This window comes from Raphanus sativus, chromosome 8, assembly GCF_000801105.2.
Source record: "Raphanus sativus cultivar WK10039 chromosome 8, ASM80110v3, whole genome shotgun sequence".
Taxonomy (NCBI): Eukaryota; Viridiplantae; Streptophyta; class Magnoliopsida; order Brassicales; family Brassicaceae; genus Raphanus; species Raphanus sativus.
Window position 1 is genome coordinate 4432996 of NC_079518.1, and position 20452 is coordinate 4453447.

A 20452-nucleotide genomic window follows, 5' to 3' on the forward strand; every position below is an offset into this window, starting at 1 on the left:
TCTGGAGTGGACAACCGTTCCTGTCTATTTTTTCATATCCCTTGTAACACACAACCTTCACTCACCCATGCAACTGTCCCTTGGGTGTTCATCTCAAAGCTTCACCCAAGAGTCATGGAGATCACAACTCCGAATTATTAAGATTTTCGCTCTTCTTGGGTGTTCATCTCAAAGCTCATTTGACACCTATTCTTACAATATGTCTTAGATTGTTATGTATGTACCCAAATGCCACCATGATTGAGGCCATCCCAGTATGTTCATGCTGTAATCAAACCGTTAATTCTTTTATTATCCGAAATCTCGAAACCTTTGCAAGGACTTAGAGCGCACCAGATTGAAAGAGCAGCCACAGACACTTGAGAACTCTTGTGACAACCCGCAAACAGAACTGCTCTGCTTCACTTGCGACAGAATCCTGATCAGTTGCTTTCCATTGCCAATTGTGTTCTTCTACTCTGTTTTCTTCTTTGCTCTTCATGTTACTTGCTTCATACACCAAAGACTGTCCTCTTTTTAATATTGATAAGGGTTTAGTATGTCAAGTTTAGGATAAGGGTTTATGTCAAGTTCCGGTTCTAGACTTTTTAATATCGATAAGTATGTCATGTTTGGGAATCATATTGTTTAATTAAAGTAGTTTGCAAGCTGGTTTGATATCCGTAAGATCTTATCAGTCTGCAACTGAAAATAGAGGAGACATGGAAGAGTTTTATAGAAAGAGAAGAGTACTACAGAGATTTAGCTTTAAAGAGTGTAGCAGAACACAATAGGTTTGTTCCATCATATCATAACAAGAAGAAGAAAGGAGAAAGAAAGTAAATCACATTCTGGAATAACCAAAGCCATTATCATACTGAGTCATGAACTCGTCGTTGAACTTCTTGAAACTATCCATGATCTCCGGCATCTCCTCTTCCGCAGGCAAGATCGTTGTCCTCAGATGGAACACACTGTCAACAAAGAAATAGGAAACCGTGTTAAACAATAAGAAGAGATCATCAAAAAAGAAAGAAGCAAAAACCGAGTTGTCTTACCCTTCTTTCTGTCCAAATCCAGAGCCAGGCACTGTGGAGATTCCTGTGGCTTCTAAGAGCTTGAGACAATAGAAAACGTCTGGCACTTTTCCTGCTTGCTTCGCAGCTTGGAGAGCTCCCGTTGGTAACCGTATTTGAGGAAACGAATACATTGCACCTAACATAATATATACATAAACATCAGAATCAAACAGCAACAAGTAATGTTCATGCTTCCTTTATTGTTGTTTTTCTTACCTTCTGTGAAATTGCAGACAACGTTCTTGCAGCTGTTGAATCCATCAGTCATGATCTTTGCTCTTCTTCTCAAAGATTCAAGAATCCCCTTGCTAGAATAATAATGTACATAATGATTCAATCCAGGGATGATGATGATGATCATGACTGCTTAAGTGGCTTTATGTATATATATTATACCTTTCACGGGCAAATTGATCATATGAGATGTCTCCAGGCTTTGGAGGACTAACCATCAAACCCATCTGCACCATTCATAATGCTCTCATAACCTACAGATGATTTTCTACAATCCACATAACGTTTAAGACTTGTTTATGACTTACAAAGATCTGTGCAGAGACATTGGGGCTGAGTGCAATTGAAGCAACCTTGTATATCTCTTCAACAACCTGCAAAACCAAAACAAAAAAAACATAGCATATGCTTATGTTAACCGAAGTAACTTATAAAGCAGAGAGGAGGAGTCAAAAGACGAACCCTGGGAGGGATGTTAGTCATCTCAAAGTATCCACCTCTCTGTCCACACTCTCCCCAATAACCTTTAGAGACAGTGTGGAAAGACACAAGCTGGACTTCCTTGTTGAACGGCGAACCCATCTCCATCAAAACCTTTTTAATTCTCAAGAATTGTTAACACAATGTTTATCACACAAACCAAGGCAACAAGTTTCATCAGTTAACATGAAAAAAACAAAAGGTGGTAGAAGAAGCTGAACCTTCTTGGAGCTGATAAAGGGACGCTCATCCTGGTATATGTTCTGCTGATAAACCTCGTCTCCCAGAAGAACCAGTTTCTCGTTGTAACAGAACCTCAGTATCTCTTTTAAGTTGGCTTCGCTTAGACACTGACCAGTTGGGTTCCCAGGGTTAATGATCACCATTGCCCTTACCTGTGTATTACACCAAATTTCAAGAAGAGTTTGTAAACATATGCTTCTACGCTAACTGCAAGAGAAGGAAAAAGAGTGCTCACTGATATCCCTTGAGAACGAGCCTGAGCAACGGACTGTCTGAGGTTGTTGACATCAAGTCCCCAGTTCTCAGACTCATCGAGATAGTAAGGAACAAGAGAGCCACCTAAGAGTGATATGGTTGCTGAGTAGAGTGGATACTGTGGAACCGGAACTAGAATCTGCAAAACAGAAAATACTTATAAATGAATTGTCAGGAGTAAAATTCATAGCAGATACTAAGACCTCTTGGGACAGATGAGCAGACACTAAGACCTATTGGGACAGATGAGCTTACCCCGTCTCCCTCACCGCGTATAACACAGTTCAGGATCTGCATCACACCTTTGCTAGCTCCATCAGTGAGAAATATGAGTTCTGGATCACTGTGGATATGAAAAAATGACAAACAAATGGTTACAACAGATATATCTCAGTTGCGTGAAAGCCAAAATGATAGCAATGACCACCTTGGATAGCCATCACGTCTTTGAATGAACTCGGCAACCTCTTTCCTGACTCCCGGAAGGCCTCTTGAGTCACTGTAAGCACCTGATAGATAACAGAGAGAGAGAGAGAGAGAGAGAGAGAGAGAGAGAGAGAGAAAAGTAAATAACTTTTTTGATAACCGGATAAAGTAATGAGTTTTTGGTGAACATAATGATAATACCTAAACCGCCAGAGGTTAAGGAAAGATAATGCTTAGCTCTGGCAATAGCATCAGCTGGAAAAAGCATTCCAACATTTGGGTCATCTAGTAGAAACGGTGCTTGACAGAGCGCAACCACCTGCAAGTGATTGGTTTGTTATTTTAAACATCTAGGCCCCAGTCATAGATTGAAGTCTGAAGAATTATATATATAAATACCTGGCGAGGAAAAGTCAATGGCTTCTGTCCTAAAGCATGAGGGTTCCCAACGTTTGTGAAAATGATCTGTTTATGTAATATTCATCCCAAACTAGTCAGTCCTAAACTAACTAAAGAGATAAAACCAAAGATGTAGTAAAGGATACAAGAAAGTAGTGAAAAATACCTTTTTGCCTTCTTTCTGAAGCTCAGAAGCGCGGAGATAGAGCTCACCTCTGACCGCATACTGACACTTCTTCACGTTTTCATTCAGAAGTTCGTACTCTAAAGCCATTTCTCTCTCCTCTCACACCTTTTAAACAAAAAAAGAGAGTTTTTTTTTTGTGAGAATCCCACGTCAGCAATTCGAACCAGAACTCAAAAATCTACAGTAACTGATTCGTAATCATCGAGAGAGGAAAAAAAACATAAAGAATACAGAGAAAGGCGACGCCTTTTTCAAATGGGTATTGAAACTGATCCAGAGGAAACCACATACCTTCAAAAAAGCTCAAATCTTGTGAGACCCCCCCTAAAGGCTCTCTCTGTGGATGGTCAGTCACGTTCGAGAGCCAAAGCAAGAGGAGTGGGTGAGAGCACTATTGTATTAAAACTCGAAAGTGTGTGTCTTTAAGAAAAAACTTAAATAAAAAATATTAGGTGAAGCAGATTACAAATGTGTGTCTGACATGGATTTGGATCACTTCCTCAATCCAATCATTTATCATCTTTAAAGAAGGATGCAGCAGAGCCACTGAAATGGACGGACACGATTTATCAGATAAAAAGTCGTTAATGGACATAAGTCGTTATATTGGTAGAGAATAAAAAAATGTGGCGGAGATCACAGATTGAGAGATTGCGAGTTTTGTCGGGTATCAACCTCTTCTTCAGACAAGTTCTACTTTCGGTTTCACTACCAATAGGGTAGAGCCAAGTCTCCTTCATCTTTTTTTGTTTCGTCCTCTTTTAGATGTAAGTTTCCACATTCCACTCTCTTGACTCCTCAACACTCTCAAAGGCTTGAGCTGGTTTGTCCTCATGAGGTGATTCAAGGTCTTGAGTGTTAATGTGGTAAATACAACGTATAAGTGTATAACCATTAAGCGCCACATTACTATCATAATTATCTCTACTCTGCCATCTTATATAATGTTTTTGTGTCACCAATCAGATCTACAATCAAACTAGAATTTATAACTGTGATCAGATAAACCTGTGAAAGTATGATATGATATGATCAAAAACAGGCCGAGGAGTTGGCCTAGTGAATAAAATTCTTAAATTATTTAGTATGTGTCTGAGAGGTCATAGGTTCAAATTCTATTGAGAAGGATTTCCATTTCCTATCCAAAAGAAAGTGAATTTAAAATGGTTTTAGACTTTGCTCTAGGAGAATGCACGAACCTAGAACTTCATAATCATTGCAGTAAGGTGTAGTAATCTGCAGGAAGCATGCAAAAGTTCCTGTTGTAACAAGCAAAGCTATACACATTTGTTAATGAACCATATGATGATGAAGCAGCTATATGTATATATAATAAGCCATTAACATCAAACTTGAGCTCTAAGGTTTGTGTTGTAAGTTGTAACAAACAAAGCGCTATTATACACATTTGCCCCTCTCTCTATTCTCCTCCTAGCTTCCGCTGAGCTTTGTTCGGCATTGTCTGAGGACTCTGCCTGAACACATGTTTCCTACACCTCTCAAATATATTGTCGTATATCAAATCAAACTCCACACCTGCTCTCTCTCTATTCAGAATGAACATTATATGATCCGCCTCCACAATCTTGTAGTACCTAATTACACACATTCAACAAAACTCTTTTTATAATCATCCAACCTTCAAGAAACTCATCATCATCATCCAATATAACTACTACTAACCAAATCCCTGGCTGTAGCGGGAGACAATCATAGTCACTACTCACAACGAGACTACAATGCTCAACAGGAATCCGCGGATGAGTCATAGACACAGTGTTCAACGCTCCATCATTATCCCGCCAATCTTCATCTCTGTATCCCTTATAAGGCAGAGGCAAGTCACGAGGGTAGCACCACCGACTCATCTGCAAGACCCTGATGGAAAGCAGAGGATGTATACCCATCATCACCCCACCACCAAGAGGCTTTCCAGTGCGCTTGGTCGCGTAGCTGAAGTAGAACGTGTTAGGGAAAGTCTTGAGGTTAGCGTTGAGCTTCATCGTCTCTTGGATGGAGAGGTCAGGCAAGATCCAGTCTCCGGACGACGGTGCAAAAGGGCCAGCGTTTCCTAGAAGGCAGTCCACAAGGCCGCGTAGGCCTGTCTTTTTCCAGGACATGTTGAAATGGTCGAAACCGAAGGTGTAATAGGATTTGAGGTAAGAGATGTCTAGCCAGTCGTAGATGATGGCTCCAAGTTTACATATCTGGAGTAAGCATATGGGTTTGAGGGACTTGCCGTCTTCAGGCCTGACATTGTTTTATATATACGTTTTGAGTTATAGTTCCAATGACGAGAAGGTAAGAGAGAAGAGAGCAGACTCACTGGATTCCATCTAGGTAGGTTCGTGTACTTCCGTTTAATGCTCCTGACAAGGATGTTAAACTCAAAACCCAGTTCTCATTTGTGTTCTCATGACCATCAAACATCTGAAAACAACACAAAGCAAGTCAGTTTCAAAGAACATAAACCAAAAAGTCTTTATTGTGTTTCGGTTTACCTTGTCAGAGAGCATTTGCTGCAACACACGAACAACTTGAGCACCAGCAGAGTGGCCAACAAAGTGAATAGGATGATCTTCATCCCATTCTTGATACTCTCCTGAAGTACAGACTCATCATCAGCACCAAAGAGTGAAATTAAAAAAAGAAGAAAAAAAACAAAGACTAAACCTTTGTCATAAAAACGACCAAACTGAGAATGCCCACAAGCTTTGCTATGATCTTCACCGTAATCAACTAGTCCACCTTTCAAATAATAAAACAACTCTCTCGCCCTATTAAAAAAAATATCAGTAACTCTTCTTCACTCTCAGACTATATATTATAACAAAAAAATTGAAATTTTCTTATTGTCACCTATCGTGTACACTAGTCAAAGAACCCAAATCAGGAACTAACACTCTCTCATCCTTCTTCTCAGCACCAGCAAAGTAAGATAACCCACCTAACCTCTGCAAAAATTACAAAACCTCAATTAACACACCATTGCATAACAAAAGAAAGAAGGTAAAATGTTGTTATTCTTTTGAATAAAATGTTAAATTTGATTCAAAAGAAAAATGTACTATTACTTTTTAACTTAAACATGGGGCTATGAAGGTAAAATGTTATTAACACTTACTCCTTTGCCAAAACCGAAAATGCCATGGACTAAAACAATGGGAGTCAAGTCATTGACTTGTGTTGTTGTGTTCCCTTGTTTGATCACTTCAACGGTGGGTTTGGGTTTGAAGATTGACTCAAGAAATGTCTGAGCGAGGTCTCCGGCGATGGCTGAGCTGAAGAGGTAAAGCCCGAATAGAATATGAACGACTGAGCTCACTAGAAGCTCTGCTAGTTGAAGAGCTGACGTAAGCAACAATGGAATCATGATCTTTCCTTAAAAGGTTTGATCTCTCTTCTCTTTTCAGTGGTAAACGAAGATTGATGATTCCTAGAAAGTTCTTTATTCTTTTATTTTAATCAAGTAGTGTGAAAAGAGAAAAGGGAATGTGTCAAGAGAAGAGTCTCTCTGTTGACAGTGGAACAAGATGACAAAAAAAAAACCTAATCAATGTATGTATGAACTAAGAGAAGTTTTCTACTTCTTCTCGTTTGCTTCTAGAAGTGTGTTGAGAAACGAGCTCTCTTAGTTTTACAAGAAGAATAGTTTTCTTCTCTAGGAGAGACGCGTCTGGAGAGTCAAGAAAAGCTCCAAGGAATGTGTGTTCTTGATTGATGGCTTCTCCTATGTGGATGCCACGTGAGTATTTTGGAAATAAAGTGGGTCCCCCTGAGGCCCTGAGACATGGGTTGGACCAAACAATCTGAACAAACCTGTTTAAAATGTCGTATAAGTTTAATCCATTGTTTGTTAGTTAACTTTGAGTATTTTAACTCTTTAGCAAAATATAATTTAATGAATGTAAATGTAACAATTCACATTCATCATTTTTAACACATTAATTCGAATAAAAAGAAATGTTAAAAGTTCATACAATCCAAAGGATCAGCACAACCTTTCAAACAGCAGTACAGCACATTCATCATTTACACATTTGATAACATTAATCAATCGGTTAACTTCTTCTCTCACAAATATTTTTTTAAAAAATCTCCGGATCTTTGTCCCGAGCCCTCAATCCCCAAAAAAATCTCATCTACGTATGCTGAAAAGTGTAAACACACAGTTTACTTCTTTCTTGTTTTCTTTATGGACATTTCGAGTTTTTACCAGGTCCTCCATAATAAAAATAGTTACCCCAAACCCGGTTTACTCCTCCTCTTATGTCATAACAATTCGGATGATCCGCAAGAACTCTAAGATTAGATATCGGAATAAGTGTATTGTCCCAATCTACCACCTCGAGATTCCTAAAGTACGATGATCTTCCAAATCCTTCGCCGGCAAAATGGCCACTTCCCATTTGAGTCGAAGTATGTGAACCATCAGGTCGTGTGTTAACGATCTCGCCACCGAACTGGACCATGTTCCCATGCTCCATCAGGTGCGTGAACAAAGATATGGGCCAATACCCGACTAGTGTACCTGACCCGAATTGGAGCCACCAGTGTCCGTGTTTTGGGTCCTACACATGTTTTTTATTTATTTGAAGAAGTAATTAGTAGGATCATTCTACGTTCACATGTAAAAGTTGGAGTGAGCTGTGTGACCGTGCAAAGCATTTGATGGATAAGTCATGTGCATGGTTTTAATCAAGAATAGTAGTATGATTTCCAAATTAACGCCAAAATAAATTGAGTTGATAAATGGTTAGGAGACATGTCTACTAAATTAACATGACGTGCAATAATTATTAGGTTGACACTTGTGTTCCCTTGCCAAATAGGTTTAGAACATTGTTAAAGAAAAATAAAATGAAATGAAATATTAATATTCTAAATTAGGTGATTATATAAAAGATAGTACTTTTAATTTTAGGATGAGATTAAAACAATTTAAATATGTTGAAGAGGACAAATTACCTTCCATATCAATAGACTTATATCGAATTGTCCACCTTTATATGACGAAACCGGAGAAATAGCAGCTCCGATCGCAATTCTATTGTTTGTCTGAATAAAACCGGAACACAACAAGTTATAGCATCCTGTTGCCTGGTATGCATCCGACTGCAAAAAAATAGAGTAGAGATGTTCGTAACAGTTTAGTATATTGTAGAAAGACAAAAAAAAAGAAAAGTTTTGAGTTACAGTTTTGAAGTTGGATGAAAGTATATGCATACCGTCCAATAGGTGAAGAATCTTGGGTTAGTGTCTCCGTACAGCTCCGGGCTAACCTGTCCGACATAATCAAAATGCTAAAAATTTAGATCGGTTTTGTGAAAGTATTTAAGATATATAATAAAGAAAATTAAATAATTATTGACAAATAGGGGAGATGTATGGCACGTGCCTGCCAACCAGCTTCGATGGTATTAAGATCGTCGGCGAAAGAACCGGCGATGACCCAAATCTGAGATAGACTAAACTCGTTTTTGCTACTTACATGTGGCGTCCACACGTTTATACTCGCTTTCGCTCCGTAGTATTTACTTCCGGATACGTATCCCACCGCATGCTACACGTATTATAATTGTATTGAAATATAGTATATTTTTTTCGAACAGATAACTGTACTCTCTGACAAGTAAAGTAACATTCTGTTAGTGGCATTGCAAAGATTTGCGAGAAAGGTAGTTCTTGTTATTATTATGTATCTCTCCTCTTCTTAAAGTTAAATAAATAAAAAGTAATAAGTTCTGACTTCTAGCTAAAGTTAAGCTAATAATGAGTACCTCGTGGCCGCTAGTGCTCGAGTCCCTTTTCACGCGCCTTATTTTGCGACCAAATCTACGGACTGAACTTCCTCTTAACATGTCTTGCTCCGTTGTTCTTCTGATTGGAATTGTACCTTCTGGACAAAACTCACCGGTTAAACTCCAAAGCTGAAAATCTTCATGGGATTCATTTTCTTGGCTATGCCCTTTGGGCATATCTGGTGGATCCTGAACATGTTTTCATATAATTTAGAGGCTTTGACCTTTGTTCAAAAAAAAAAGAGGCTTTGACCTTTGGGATTAAAACAATTATGATAACAACAAGAAATGAGTTATTACCATTGGTCTTTGTCCTTTTAACAAGGGATGATCAAAAGCAGGCTGGTGATGAGATGGAACACAATCTATAGTATCCCCATCTGGGCTCTGAAATTATCACAAGAACATTAGTCAGAACTATTCTTAATTAATGGTATAAATTTACATTCGCTTATGAATTTTTTTTAAGAAAAAAAAGCACTTCCGATATATTTTTTTTCAAAGTGAGAAACTAAGGAAAGAGTAAAATAAATTTGGGAACAAAAAAACCGTAAAATATAAAAAAGATCTCAAGATTTTTTAGTAAAATATTTATTTTGATTTTTGTTTCTTAAAAATCACGTAATGACTTTATAAACGAACACACGGCTCGAACTTATAAGTTTAGACATACAGAAGAAAGAATATATAGTAGTCTTAATTTACCTGAATGGTCTTAACGGCGGGTTTATTGATCCTTTGGAGGTGTTCTCTGATGAGTTTCAGCTTCTGAATCTCGTGTTGAGGCCGGAGAGTCACGCTTTCGTTTGTGGCATTATGTAGAGAAGAAGAGGAGAAGGGAGAAGAGAAGAGGCAGAGTAAGAGAATGAAAGTGAAGATCAAGCAAGAAGACATTGTAATGGCTGAGGAATCTCCTAGTTTTCACTGTAGTGACTTTTCAGAAGGGTATGAAAAACGCTATTTGTGTGTGATGTTAGATGAAAGCCAGACATTTATTGCAAGCTTATTGTTGTTGTTCGTCTTCTTCATGTCACTGACACATCTTTCCAACAAACCCCATTAAAGATATAATGACTTCTCTAAGGAAAACTCAAAGCCCCCAAAATCCAAGAATTAATGAATCAACTCACTCCCCCCAAAATAAATGTGTTATGGAGTATATACGAAGCTTAGATTAGTAAAGTTTTTGGGGCATGTGGGCTTACGCAGAGGGTGGTATAAATACTGGGTAGTTATGTTATCATGGAATAATGTTTATTTACTTTTTATTAGGGTTTTGTGATTAATTTTACATATTTAAAGAGAGAAGATATTGATGTAGCTTTATCGATATGTGAAAGCGATGGTATTTTATAGTAATGCGAGGAAAGATTTGTAAACTTGGATTTGGTTTGAAAGACGTAAATTGATGTTTTTAAGATAGAAATTGAAAACTTTAAATCTTGATTTTCTCAAAGATCTTTGCTTCCTTATTGTTATTCACATATTCTCCATGGCTAGATATACCTCTATACCTCGTATTTGAATACCCAGCAAATTTTAATTCGCTAAAAAAAAGAAACTAACTCTCCTTTTATATATTTCCAATTTGTCAAATAAATTTAAGTAAGTGTACAACCTCACTCATCCGTTCATCGGTTGCGTAAGCATTTGGACATTTTGATTTCGAAAAACATTAAAAAAGCCTGGATCTTCATGTGACTATACAAACCAACGAAATACATGGATTGAGTACTTAGGTTCCAACATCAAAACTCCAAGAGCACGTTCGTTAAATATTCTAACCCGAATTTCTTTTGAAATTTTATGGTTTGATTTTCTAAAAACATATCCACACTAATTTGCTACTTAACATTTTCAACATTGATTTAGGCCAAATGGCAGTATATTCAATATATAACAAAAAGATAAGAATAACTATATGAGTTTGGTTCGTATAGTACATACTAAGAAATGAGAACCATAGCACGATACTTTTAGATATTTGGGTCCCGGTCATCCTCTATGTAAACTGATACCATATCGTTCACTTGATATTGCCATTGAAAAATAAACAAATCAAGTCGAGTGGTTGATTATCGTCGTTGTGAAAACCGTACGTGGAAATTTTTTTACTTACATATATAGTCACCTTATAATTACTACATAGCTTGGTCGAGAAGAATAGTCTATAAAGCAAGTAGAAAGTGTGTAAAGAAGAAACTCGAGAGTGTCTTTGTTAGAATGATATTGTCCGGTCTTTAAAATCGAGGGAATGATTGGGAGCCAAAAGCATGCAAACATGTCATGTTTGCCTTTGAGTTGCTATTTAATTCTTTCTTTTGTAATTGCAGTTTAATATTTAGTTCCATCATTAAGAAAAACATGATTGACAATGCAAGACCTTCACTAATCTCACATCCATTAAACATCCGTCCGCACAAAAAAAACGTTTCATATTAAAGATAATTCGGATGCCAATTAAAAAAATCAGATGCCAATAGTTTAATTTTTGATGGAGCACACCAACTACAGTAAAATGCTAAACAATAGTTTTATGTGCGCCACTACCTGTGATAAATTTAAATGCATGAGCATTAAGTGGGTGCACGTACGCTACTTTCCTCTCTAATTTCTGTATATTCTAATAAACTACTAGTATCATTTATTATTTTACTTTTGTTCCAGCCATAAACTATTACAAAAAAAAGTTGGTCAGACCTCACGATTAAGTTCAGAACAACCGAATCTCCCCTTGATCTAAACCGAAAAAACCTAATTAGTGTTAGAGAAACATTTTAATAATTAACTGATAGGGAGACCGGAGACGGAAGGAAAAAATGGTGAAGATAATTAAAGATGAAAAGCTAACAAAAGGATGATGGGAACAGTTTGATGTAAGAGCAATGATCGTGTCTCTAAAGCACTAAAGCAACCTCGAGCACAGTTTATTTTCCAATTTTATCTCGACCCAAACCAGTTAATTGAGATCATTAAGGAGTACCATGTAAAGTATTTGAAACAAAGTACGATTCGGCGTTGGATTTATTAACTATGATATGATGAGTCATTATTTACAAAAGCGGCGTGAAAGACGTTAATGTTCGGACCATGCATGAACTTCGCTAAGGGTACATCATCATGGATTCTCATATTGTGAGCTGTCCATTGATTTTGCCATGAAAATATTGTAGCTGCAAGGCTGCATTTAAATTTTGAAAAGGAAATTCATTCTTAAATCCAAATTGCAATACGTAGAAGTGCTCATACTTTTATATATAGTGTGTATCATCTTTACTTTTGATATAGGATATTCTGAATGTTCAATTCCAATTCATAAACTTGATAAATCAAGTGTAAATTATATTGTATATTTTAACATAGCCATTTTAATCATTGATTAGTTATATGGTGTGTTTCACAACAAGAATATGGATCCGGTGTCTTCCACATTTCTATAGACTTAGAGAACATTAGCGAACCTTGGTAGAGAACAAAGGGTGCACATGCCCCTTAATAATTTTAAACTTTAGTATTATATTTCTTAACAAATTTATGTCTACACTACACCTATACTCATATGTAAGTTTACACCTATTCTAGCATTTGTGCCCCCACTCAAAAAATTCTTTGAAATCATAAGTTAACTACAATTTTCGTAAAACTTGAAACATCATCATTAAATGAAAATGTTTCACGTGCATGGTTAAGTCTGAAATGAAATATGATCTCGTTCCTCCAAATAAAAAAATCTAGAAACTTAATAACACATGTACTATGGTCTATGGCTGTGTGGTTATATGGTTTTCTCCTCTCCAAAATCCAATTTTGTTTAGAGCTATAAACTCTTAATAAAAGCAGATAAAGGAGAAATAGATCACCAGTATCACCAGTATCTAACTAGTATAACACTACAAATTATAACATTTAAGAGTGAAACAGAAAATGACATGTTTGAATTAGAAACAGATGTCCAAACATTTTCCCCCTACATACACACAAAAGATTTTCCCCTTAATTTCCACTTTTTTCCTTTTTAAATTCGAAATTAGTCCAAATTAAATACATATAAAAATACATACTCGATAAAAGAAATATATTTATCTTTTCCCTCTGAACCCCAATTTTCCTTGATAAAATCATGGTTTAACAAGGGTAGAAAGAGCCAAACAATTATCAGCCATCTTGTACAAAACCCCTGCGGATTTATAAACGACGTTATCCCCACGAGCTCCCTTCATTGTCTCGCTGCAAGTATCGTAGTCCGTTAACGCAGCACTAAGGTTAATGTTAAGGCTAAAACGATCACCTTCCTTAATGTTCTTAAGGGCCTTGTCCAAATTGTCAAACGCGCTATTGAAGTTGGACAAACACGTCGAAACACCACCGTCAAGTACTTTCATCTCTTTCTTGGCGATATATCTTGCTTGCCTCGTCCTCTTCATTAGTTCTCCTATGGCCACATCCGTAGCTGCGTTCACGTTCCTTAGACCCTTAATGGTGCCTCTGCACAATGCAGGAAAATCCGTCACCGTGCAAGGGTCGTCGAGAAAGATACTAAACGCTGCCGTGCTTCTGCATGAGGCGGCGAGGACGAGGAAGATCGTTCCTAGGACGGTCACCTGGAGATTGATAGACATTCTTGTGTGTTATATGTAAGGAAACGTACGTTCTTGTGTTTGTGATTGAGCACTAGGTGGTGGATTAGGTTTGATGAAGAGGAAGGAAGTGAGTTTATCCATATGGGCATGCAAAAAAATTGTTATATATAATGGTTTTTTGAACAAATGATTTGAGAATATCCAGCGGTGAATTAGACCGGAACATATCTATTTTGGCATGCTTGTTAGTTAGGCAAGTAAGTGGTTATTTTTGTTGTTGTTCTATTTAGAGGGAAAACAATGGCTTGTTTCAATATATATGGAACTTTCTCTGCAACTGATTTAGTGTTTTAAGTTGAACGTATAAAGAATATTTCGATCGGTTTGGAACAAAGTGGTATTTGATAAGATAAGTGGTGGATCTTTCTGAAATCACACTGCTAACAAACAAAGAATGAATGACTAATGGAGGAGAGTAGGGTTTGGTCAAGTGTGATTCGTGGTGGTGATAAACTTTCAAGTGTGTGATTATCGTGTAATTATTTAGTATATGTTGTAACTTTGCATAAACCTGCTGAGAAGTATACGTTCTCGCATAATTTTCACTTCTGGAGGAAGCTAGACAAGGTTTTTCTCCAACCTGTTCACATTTTCTTTCAGTTTTCCCTTCGAAATCTTCCTTAATTGTTAATTTGTACGTAGAGTTTTGTAAAATGGCATGAAGTGTGACTTATCAATGTCTTATTGAGTAAAAAGAGTGATATTGTTCCTCCACTTATAAAGAATTTTGGACGCCAGGATGATGAAGAGTTTTAAGACCTCTCATTAAGCAAGTACATAAAATATATTTCTGGAAGAAGGTGTTCCAGAAATGTCTGATTTATATTATTTGGATAACTTGTCTATCATATGAAGATGTACAATGGTATGACGTAATACATTTGATTAGAAGTCCCAATACATCGAAGAAGGATTGTTAACAATTCCTCTACGTTTTTAGAGTCAATCTTCAACATTTTAAAACAAATCTTTTCAATGAATTTATATGTTGGTGGTTGAATGCTGTTCGTTTTACCTCAAGGCGACCAAATTCCCATGAAACCACCACTAATCTCATAATGGCGTGCACTTGAGAATCCAGCTTCTAGAGCAAGAGTCTCCAACTCTTCTCCTGCAAAATAACAATTCCATATTCCCATTCAGCCCTTCACTAAAGACTCAAGATGATAAATACACTATAGCTATTGGTAAAGAAGAAACAAACCTGTAAGGTACTCACTGATTGAATACTTTAGATATTCATACTCCTTTGCAAGATCATAAAGAGTAGCCACAGGGACAACTATATTGTCAATCATCCAATCCTTTTGCAATAACCAAAAAAAAAAACAGAACCAGCCAAATTATTATTTCCCTTTGAAAACATAAAATTTCCAAATTAAAACAGAACAAGCACCTGCATAAACGTCGTAACTGACTGATTGCTCTTATTGAAATCAAGTATGGACACTCTGCAACCTGAAAAACCAAACAGAAGACAAACTAAGCATACATACCACAAAGTTTGTATACAAACTGCAACGTATAATATATACCTGGTTTCAGAACCCGATACATCTCCCTCATGGCTCTACGCCTATCAACAACGTTTCTAAGACCATAACCCATCGTTATCGCATCGAACTCACAGTCATCAAATGGCAAATCAGTAGCATCACCTTCAATCCACCTATGAGAGAATACATACATACTAAACAGTAAGTCTTTTCCCCCACAAGAGATGTTACATTCACCAACAACAAAGCATGAAATTGTTACAGTAGTAAGTAGTGCTCACTCTATACACTTGTAGCAAGACCTCCCTCTAAGCTTCTGTCTAGAAGCTGCAACAGCTAGTTGTTCAGAGGAGAAATCCAAACCCATCACCTATAAACCAAACCCAAAAAAAAAATTTAGTAAACCACAGTTCAAGAACACACAAAACAATGACTCAATCAATCAATCAACCAAACCTTTCCACTTGGACCAACTTTCTCAGACAAGAGAAAGGCTAAATCACCACTTCCACAACACAAGTCAAGAACTTTATCTCCTGTTCTCGCTCTAATCTCAATATAAACGAGACCAACATCAAAAGAATGATTTTTTTTTTAAAAGAGATTGAATGCTGTCTTATATCACCACACACACTCTCACCGCTCCAGGAAACAGCCATGTTCTTCCAGATACGATGTTGTCCTAAGCTTAAGAGATCATTCAGCTACAAAATGCCATACAAGGATATACATAAAGCTCAAGCTCAAAGGAGAGGAGAGGAGAAAAGAGACAAAAGGGGACTGATTCGAAACGTTATCGTAAACAGGAGCAATGCGGTTGAAAAGAATCTGACGTTCGCTGGATGAGTTCGAAGACTTAACCACCAATCTCCGTCGCGACGAATGGAGTTTCGCCGGGAGCTGGCCGTGGCCGGTGAAGGTCACCGGGAAGACGATACCAAGTAGAGCCGACATTTCTATGGAGGTGATGATTAAACAAACGATCAATGTTTTTTTTGTTCAAGTTACACGGATTGGTCAAGCTTACAGTTAAGTATTGGGCCGAGTTCGGCCCAGTATGAGTTATTTGAGACCCAGCTTCGAAACTTAAAACAAAAGATGGACGGTGGTGTAGTTAGTAAAACTCATGGGCATTCAGTGTGGACCTAAGTAAAAACCAAACCGTGATTCTTGGTTTTCGGTTTCGATATAGGTTCTACACAAAAACGGATCAGCAGGATTTGAAAAATTAAGTCGTTTGTGGTTTGATTTAAATACTAACCAATCTGTTAACATAATGGAATTGGAAATAAACGAGTTTTGTGAATTCACAACTGACTGAATTTGTTTTTTTTTTCCCAAAATATATACCATATATAAAACAATTTTTGTTCAACTCTAAAAATATAATAGTATCCAAGACCAAAACCCGAATTTTAAACGAACCGAACCGAACCAACATATAGTTTGGTTAACTTCATTGACATTTTTCCAAAAGCAAAAAACCTGAAAACTAAATAATTACAAAAACCGAATGCCTATGAGGTCATGACTGAGGTCTCGATTGGTACGGCAGATGAAGAGAGCAGTAGCAGTATGCTGTAGAAGCAGTATGCTACAGAAGTTGTATGCTCTTCATTAAAACTTTTAATAAGATGATTGGTATAACAGTAGAAGTATACAATTTTATTTTTTTTAATAAAAAATAGCATATAATATACTTGATTTAAAATAATATATATTAAATTAAATATTTATTTATTTATTTATTTAATTATAATATATATATAATATATATATATATATATATTATATTATATATATATATATTTGTTAAAAATAATTGAATCTTAATTAATGATAACAGGACTTTTGAAGAGTCCCTAACCAAATGTTGTAGTGTAAAAGATTGTCGAACCAATCCTAAGTGATTCTAAAGCAAAGGGAATGCAAGACCATGCTTAATCTAAGTGCAATCAGGTTTTCAATGATGATATGAACTAGAACTATGCTAAAGTGCAATAAAGAAACAAGCTTTCAATCAATCTTGGACAATAGGACTCATGGGGCTAGGCATTTGACTTTAAGTGATTAAGATCCAATCTAAGGATGGCAAACTTTCAATCAATAACTTCCTTAAGTCTAGAACACTGAAATAAGCAAGCTCTATGGTCAAGAAGAATGCTCATTTGCTTTAATCAACTAGACATCAAAGGTCTTTGAGCCTAAAAGATCTAAGCAATCATTAAGGATGAGTCTACTAACTATCTAAACTCCCTTAACACAATGGTCTTTGTGTAAGGTAAGTTTAGAGCAAGCTCTACTTGGTTCAGACATTTCATCAAACACCTTGTGGGTGGGAAATGTCTAGAGCTCTAGAATAAAGAGGCCAACATTAATCTAGCATTAAGAGAAGTAGACAAGCAAGGAAACAAGAGATCTAACACTAAACACCCTTAGATCTTCACTTAATCACTCTAATCACCCTAGCCCATGAATCCAAAAGGTAACTACTCACTAATAGACATGAATAACCCAAAACCCATGGATGATTGAAGGTTAATCATGCTTAGTGGTCAAGATTGATTAATAATCACAAGAGATAGAGATGAAAAGAAGCTCAAGATTAAGTCTTTCACCAAAATAGCTAATGTGATTACAATGAAAACAAGATATCCCTCAAAATTAGGTCTAAAGGGTATTTATAGAAGTCTAAAAACGAGTTGGGTCAACCCAACAAACCTGGGTCAACCCAATTAAAAAAAACAGTCTTTTTCGCCCGTAGCGACCTTGCATCCCGCTACAGTGGTCGCTACGTACGCTCGGGAGCCCTCCTAGCGACATGCTCTGGTCGCTACGGCTCTGGTCGCTACAGGGTTGATATGCCTCCAGTAGATTGATCATAACTCCTTCAATACAGATCCAAATGACTTGAAACCACCTCCATTAGAAAGCTAACTCAATTTACTTTGTCTTCCCAAAATTTGAGCTTCAAAAGATATCTTTAAGGCCTTCATCCATGTTCATCTTTCACCCTTTTGACTCAAAACCCCTCAAATGTCTCCAAAGTCACCAACAAGCATCTCCAATATCTGATAGAGACAAATGTAATGCAATGCAACCTAAATGCACTCTAAATGCATGCAAAGGAACAATATAAGGACTAGAATGAAGCTTAAAAACATGTAAATACACAAGATATCAACTCCCCCACACTAGCCCTTTACTTGTCCACAAGTAAACTTTCAAAAAACTAATGTAGAGAGGTTTGAAGGTGGGAGCACATAAGCAAAAGAAACACTTAGAGCACTCAACTTGACATCCTAAAGAAACATAGCAAATAGCATGAGCAAACTCTCTTATTATACTCTAGCTTCTCTAGGCCTATCAATACTCTTATACCTTTACACAAGATGCAATACTCATCAACCAACAAGTCTTCTTAACCAGCCCTCACATTGATTCACACACACACACACAAGGTGAATTCTCACAAATGGGCACATGATCTCAATCATTTGGCTAGGTAAACAAATGGTTTAAAGTGAAAGAAGAGAAGGGTTCAATGCATCATTTTAAAGTAGTTATCACTCAAGAACAAGGAGCTTGATCATTATGCAAAATTTATCTAAGACTAGAAGCAATTCATGCATACATAGATCCATTCTCATCATTCTACCCTTTTCCTAAGTGATCAAAAGTTCTACCCTTTTCATCCCCATCCCATAACCAAAATAGCATTCACTCACATCACTCACCCAATGAACAACTCTCTTTTTTTTTTCTTTTGACTCAACCAACTAGGGGCTTTTATTCACTTTTTACAACACTTAACTCTAACTCTTTCTCTTTTCCTTTCCCCACAATCTTATTGATTCTTTTCTCTTTTTTTTTTTTTTTTTTTCTTTCTTTTTTTTTATTTTTCTTTTGGGGGAAAGTTCCATTAGACACAATCTAGAGCTTTCTTTTCTTTTCTTTGGTCCCTAGGGTTTTCCTTTTCTTTTGACACTCTTTTGTTCATCTTTCTCATCTTTCTCACTTCCCAAACCCAAGATATCAACCTTTAGAATACACAAACCCACTCACCATCCTAGATGCTAGCTCAAAGGAAGTTCTTATGCTAGCAAGAGATGAGAACAAATCTATGTCGCCTCCAATACTCTCAAGATTTTGCACATGACAAGCTATCAAAAGAGGCCTCACTCATGCAAATCAATGTAGGCTTCAAAGAATGGTAAGGGTTTTAGGGTAAGGGAGTGCCATTTGGGTTAACAAAGAGTGGTTCAATGGAAAAGATAACCCAAATGTGTATGAGATCCATGATCAAGTATGCAAATGCCCATATGCAAGAGAGATTAAGTTCATTTAACTCAAGATTCAGGTTGGAGCTGGTTTCGAGAACAATGCCAATATCAAGCAAGCAAACATGTTTCAAGAAGAGTTTTCAAGGCACGAAGCATGCAAGGCTTTCAAGAGATGCTTAAGCTACTTGATATGTTTAGCTAGGGTGTCACTTTCAGTGCAAATAAGTGTTCTTTACAAGGAATTATCAACAGCTGCTCCATATGCAAGTGAATGCAACCTATATGATCTAGACTCAATTCTAAGAATGCAAGCAATGCAACTACATGATTCTTTATGCATTTTTCAAAAATTTTAATTTTTATGGTTTTTCTATGCATATATGAATGTACAATGCAATGCATGAGACGCATAATCAACAAAGCAAACATGATCAAATACTTGGTACCTCCCCCACACTTAAATCACACAGTCTCTGTGTGAGTGAGAGAGAAGGAGATACCGAAAATATGATAAAGGTAATGGTATGTACAAAGAAGGGTTGGAGTGATACCTCAAGTGGAGATTGGAGTATGGCAGTGGGTGTCTAGGGCTTCTGCAAGGAGCTGGCATGATTCATAGCGACTAGAGGAGACTGCTACGGGATGTCTACCATAAGGCTTGTGTGCTTCACCGCCTTTCTTCTTTCCTCTAGTGCTATACTCAACCTGGAAACCTCAACCACACTTATTAAACATCTTAAAATAAATAAAGAGAAAGAATATATAAAATGGATAAACATGGGAATTCCTCCCAAGTGAGCTTGTTTTAAGTCACTAGCTTGACTACCTTTTCTCTTGTACTAGTGAGAAGGAGGATCCTTCCCACCTTCCAGAGTGATGGTGAGGACTTGAGAGAGAAGCTCTTGAAGCTTGAGTGGATCATCTTGGAACTGTGGAGTGATGATGGCCCT

At 37.0% G+C, this 20452-nt stretch overlaps 5 protein-coding genes across 5 annotated transcripts; all 5 read right to left on the reverse strand.

Moving 5' to 3' along the window:
* Positions 1-691: 691 nt before the first annotated feature.
* Positions 692-3731, reverse strand: LOC108822100 (glutamate--glyoxylate aminotransferase 1). Its single transcript, XM_018595121.2, has 14 exons — positions 3574-3731; positions 3262-3387; positions 3096-3161; positions 2898-3015; positions 2698-2779; positions 2526-2613; positions 2251-2409; positions 1994-2167; positions 1755-1886; positions 1601-1666; positions 1455-1519; positions 1275-1366; positions 1038-1194; positions 692-953 (listed from the first exon to the last, which is right to left on the reverse strand). Exons 2-14 carry the CDS (start codon positions 3367-3369, stop codon positions 824-826), a joined length of 1437 nt encoding a protein of 478 aa, XP_018450623.2. The 5' UTR covers positions 3370-3387; positions 3574-3731; the 3' UTR covers positions 692-823.
* An 891-nt stretch (positions 3732-4622) lies between these two features.
* On the reverse strand, positions 4623-6891 carry LOC108821118 (uncharacterized). Its single transcript, XM_018594167.2, has 7 exons — positions 6407-6891; positions 6142-6236; positions 5956-6059; positions 5784-5884; positions 5609-5712; positions 4966-5532; positions 4623-4877 (listed from the first exon to the last, which is right to left on the reverse strand). The coding sequence occupies exons 1-7, from the start codon at positions 6653-6655 to the stop codon at positions 4703-4705; spliced, it is 1395 nt and encodes a 464-aa protein (XP_018449669.1). The 5' UTR covers positions 6656-6891; the 3' UTR covers positions 4623-4702.
* A 366-nt stretch (positions 6892-7257) lies between these two features.
* Positions 7258-10282, reverse strand: LOC108818953 (uncharacterized). The gene is made up of 7 exons (XM_018591916.2): positions 9789-10282; positions 9384-9470; positions 9063-9272; positions 8681-8845; positions 8511-8564; positions 8251-8397; positions 7258-7853 (listed from the first exon to the last, which is right to left on the reverse strand). Exons 1-7 carry the CDS (start codon positions 9975-9977, stop codon positions 7476-7478), a joined length of 1230 nt encoding a protein of 409 aa, XP_018447418.1. The 5' UTR covers positions 9978-10282; the 3' UTR covers positions 7258-7475.
* Positions 10283-13053: 2771 nt separating this feature from the next.
* LOC108818957 (uncharacterized) lies at positions 13054-13716 on the reverse strand. Its single transcript, XM_018591920.2, has one exon. It carries the CDS (start codon positions 13700-13702, stop codon positions 13202-13204), a length of 501 nt encoding a protein of 166 aa, XP_018447422.1. The 5' UTR covers positions 13703-13716; the 3' UTR covers positions 13054-13201.
* An 870-nt stretch (positions 13717-14586) lies between these two features.
* On the reverse strand, positions 14587-16205 carry LOC108818956 (2-phytyl-1,4-beta-naphthoquinone methyltransferase, chloroplastic). The gene is made up of 8 exons (XM_018591919.2): positions 16012-16205; positions 15859-15923; positions 15676-15766; positions 15501-15589; positions 15259-15392; positions 15120-15181; positions 14928-15027; positions 14587-14834 (listed from the first exon to the last, which is right to left on the reverse strand). Exons 1-8 carry the CDS (start codon positions 16171-16173, stop codon positions 14740-14742), a joined length of 798 nt encoding a protein of 265 aa, XP_018447421.2. The 5' UTR covers positions 16174-16205; the 3' UTR covers positions 14587-14739.
* Between the last annotated feature and the right edge of the window lie 4247 nt (positions 16206-20452).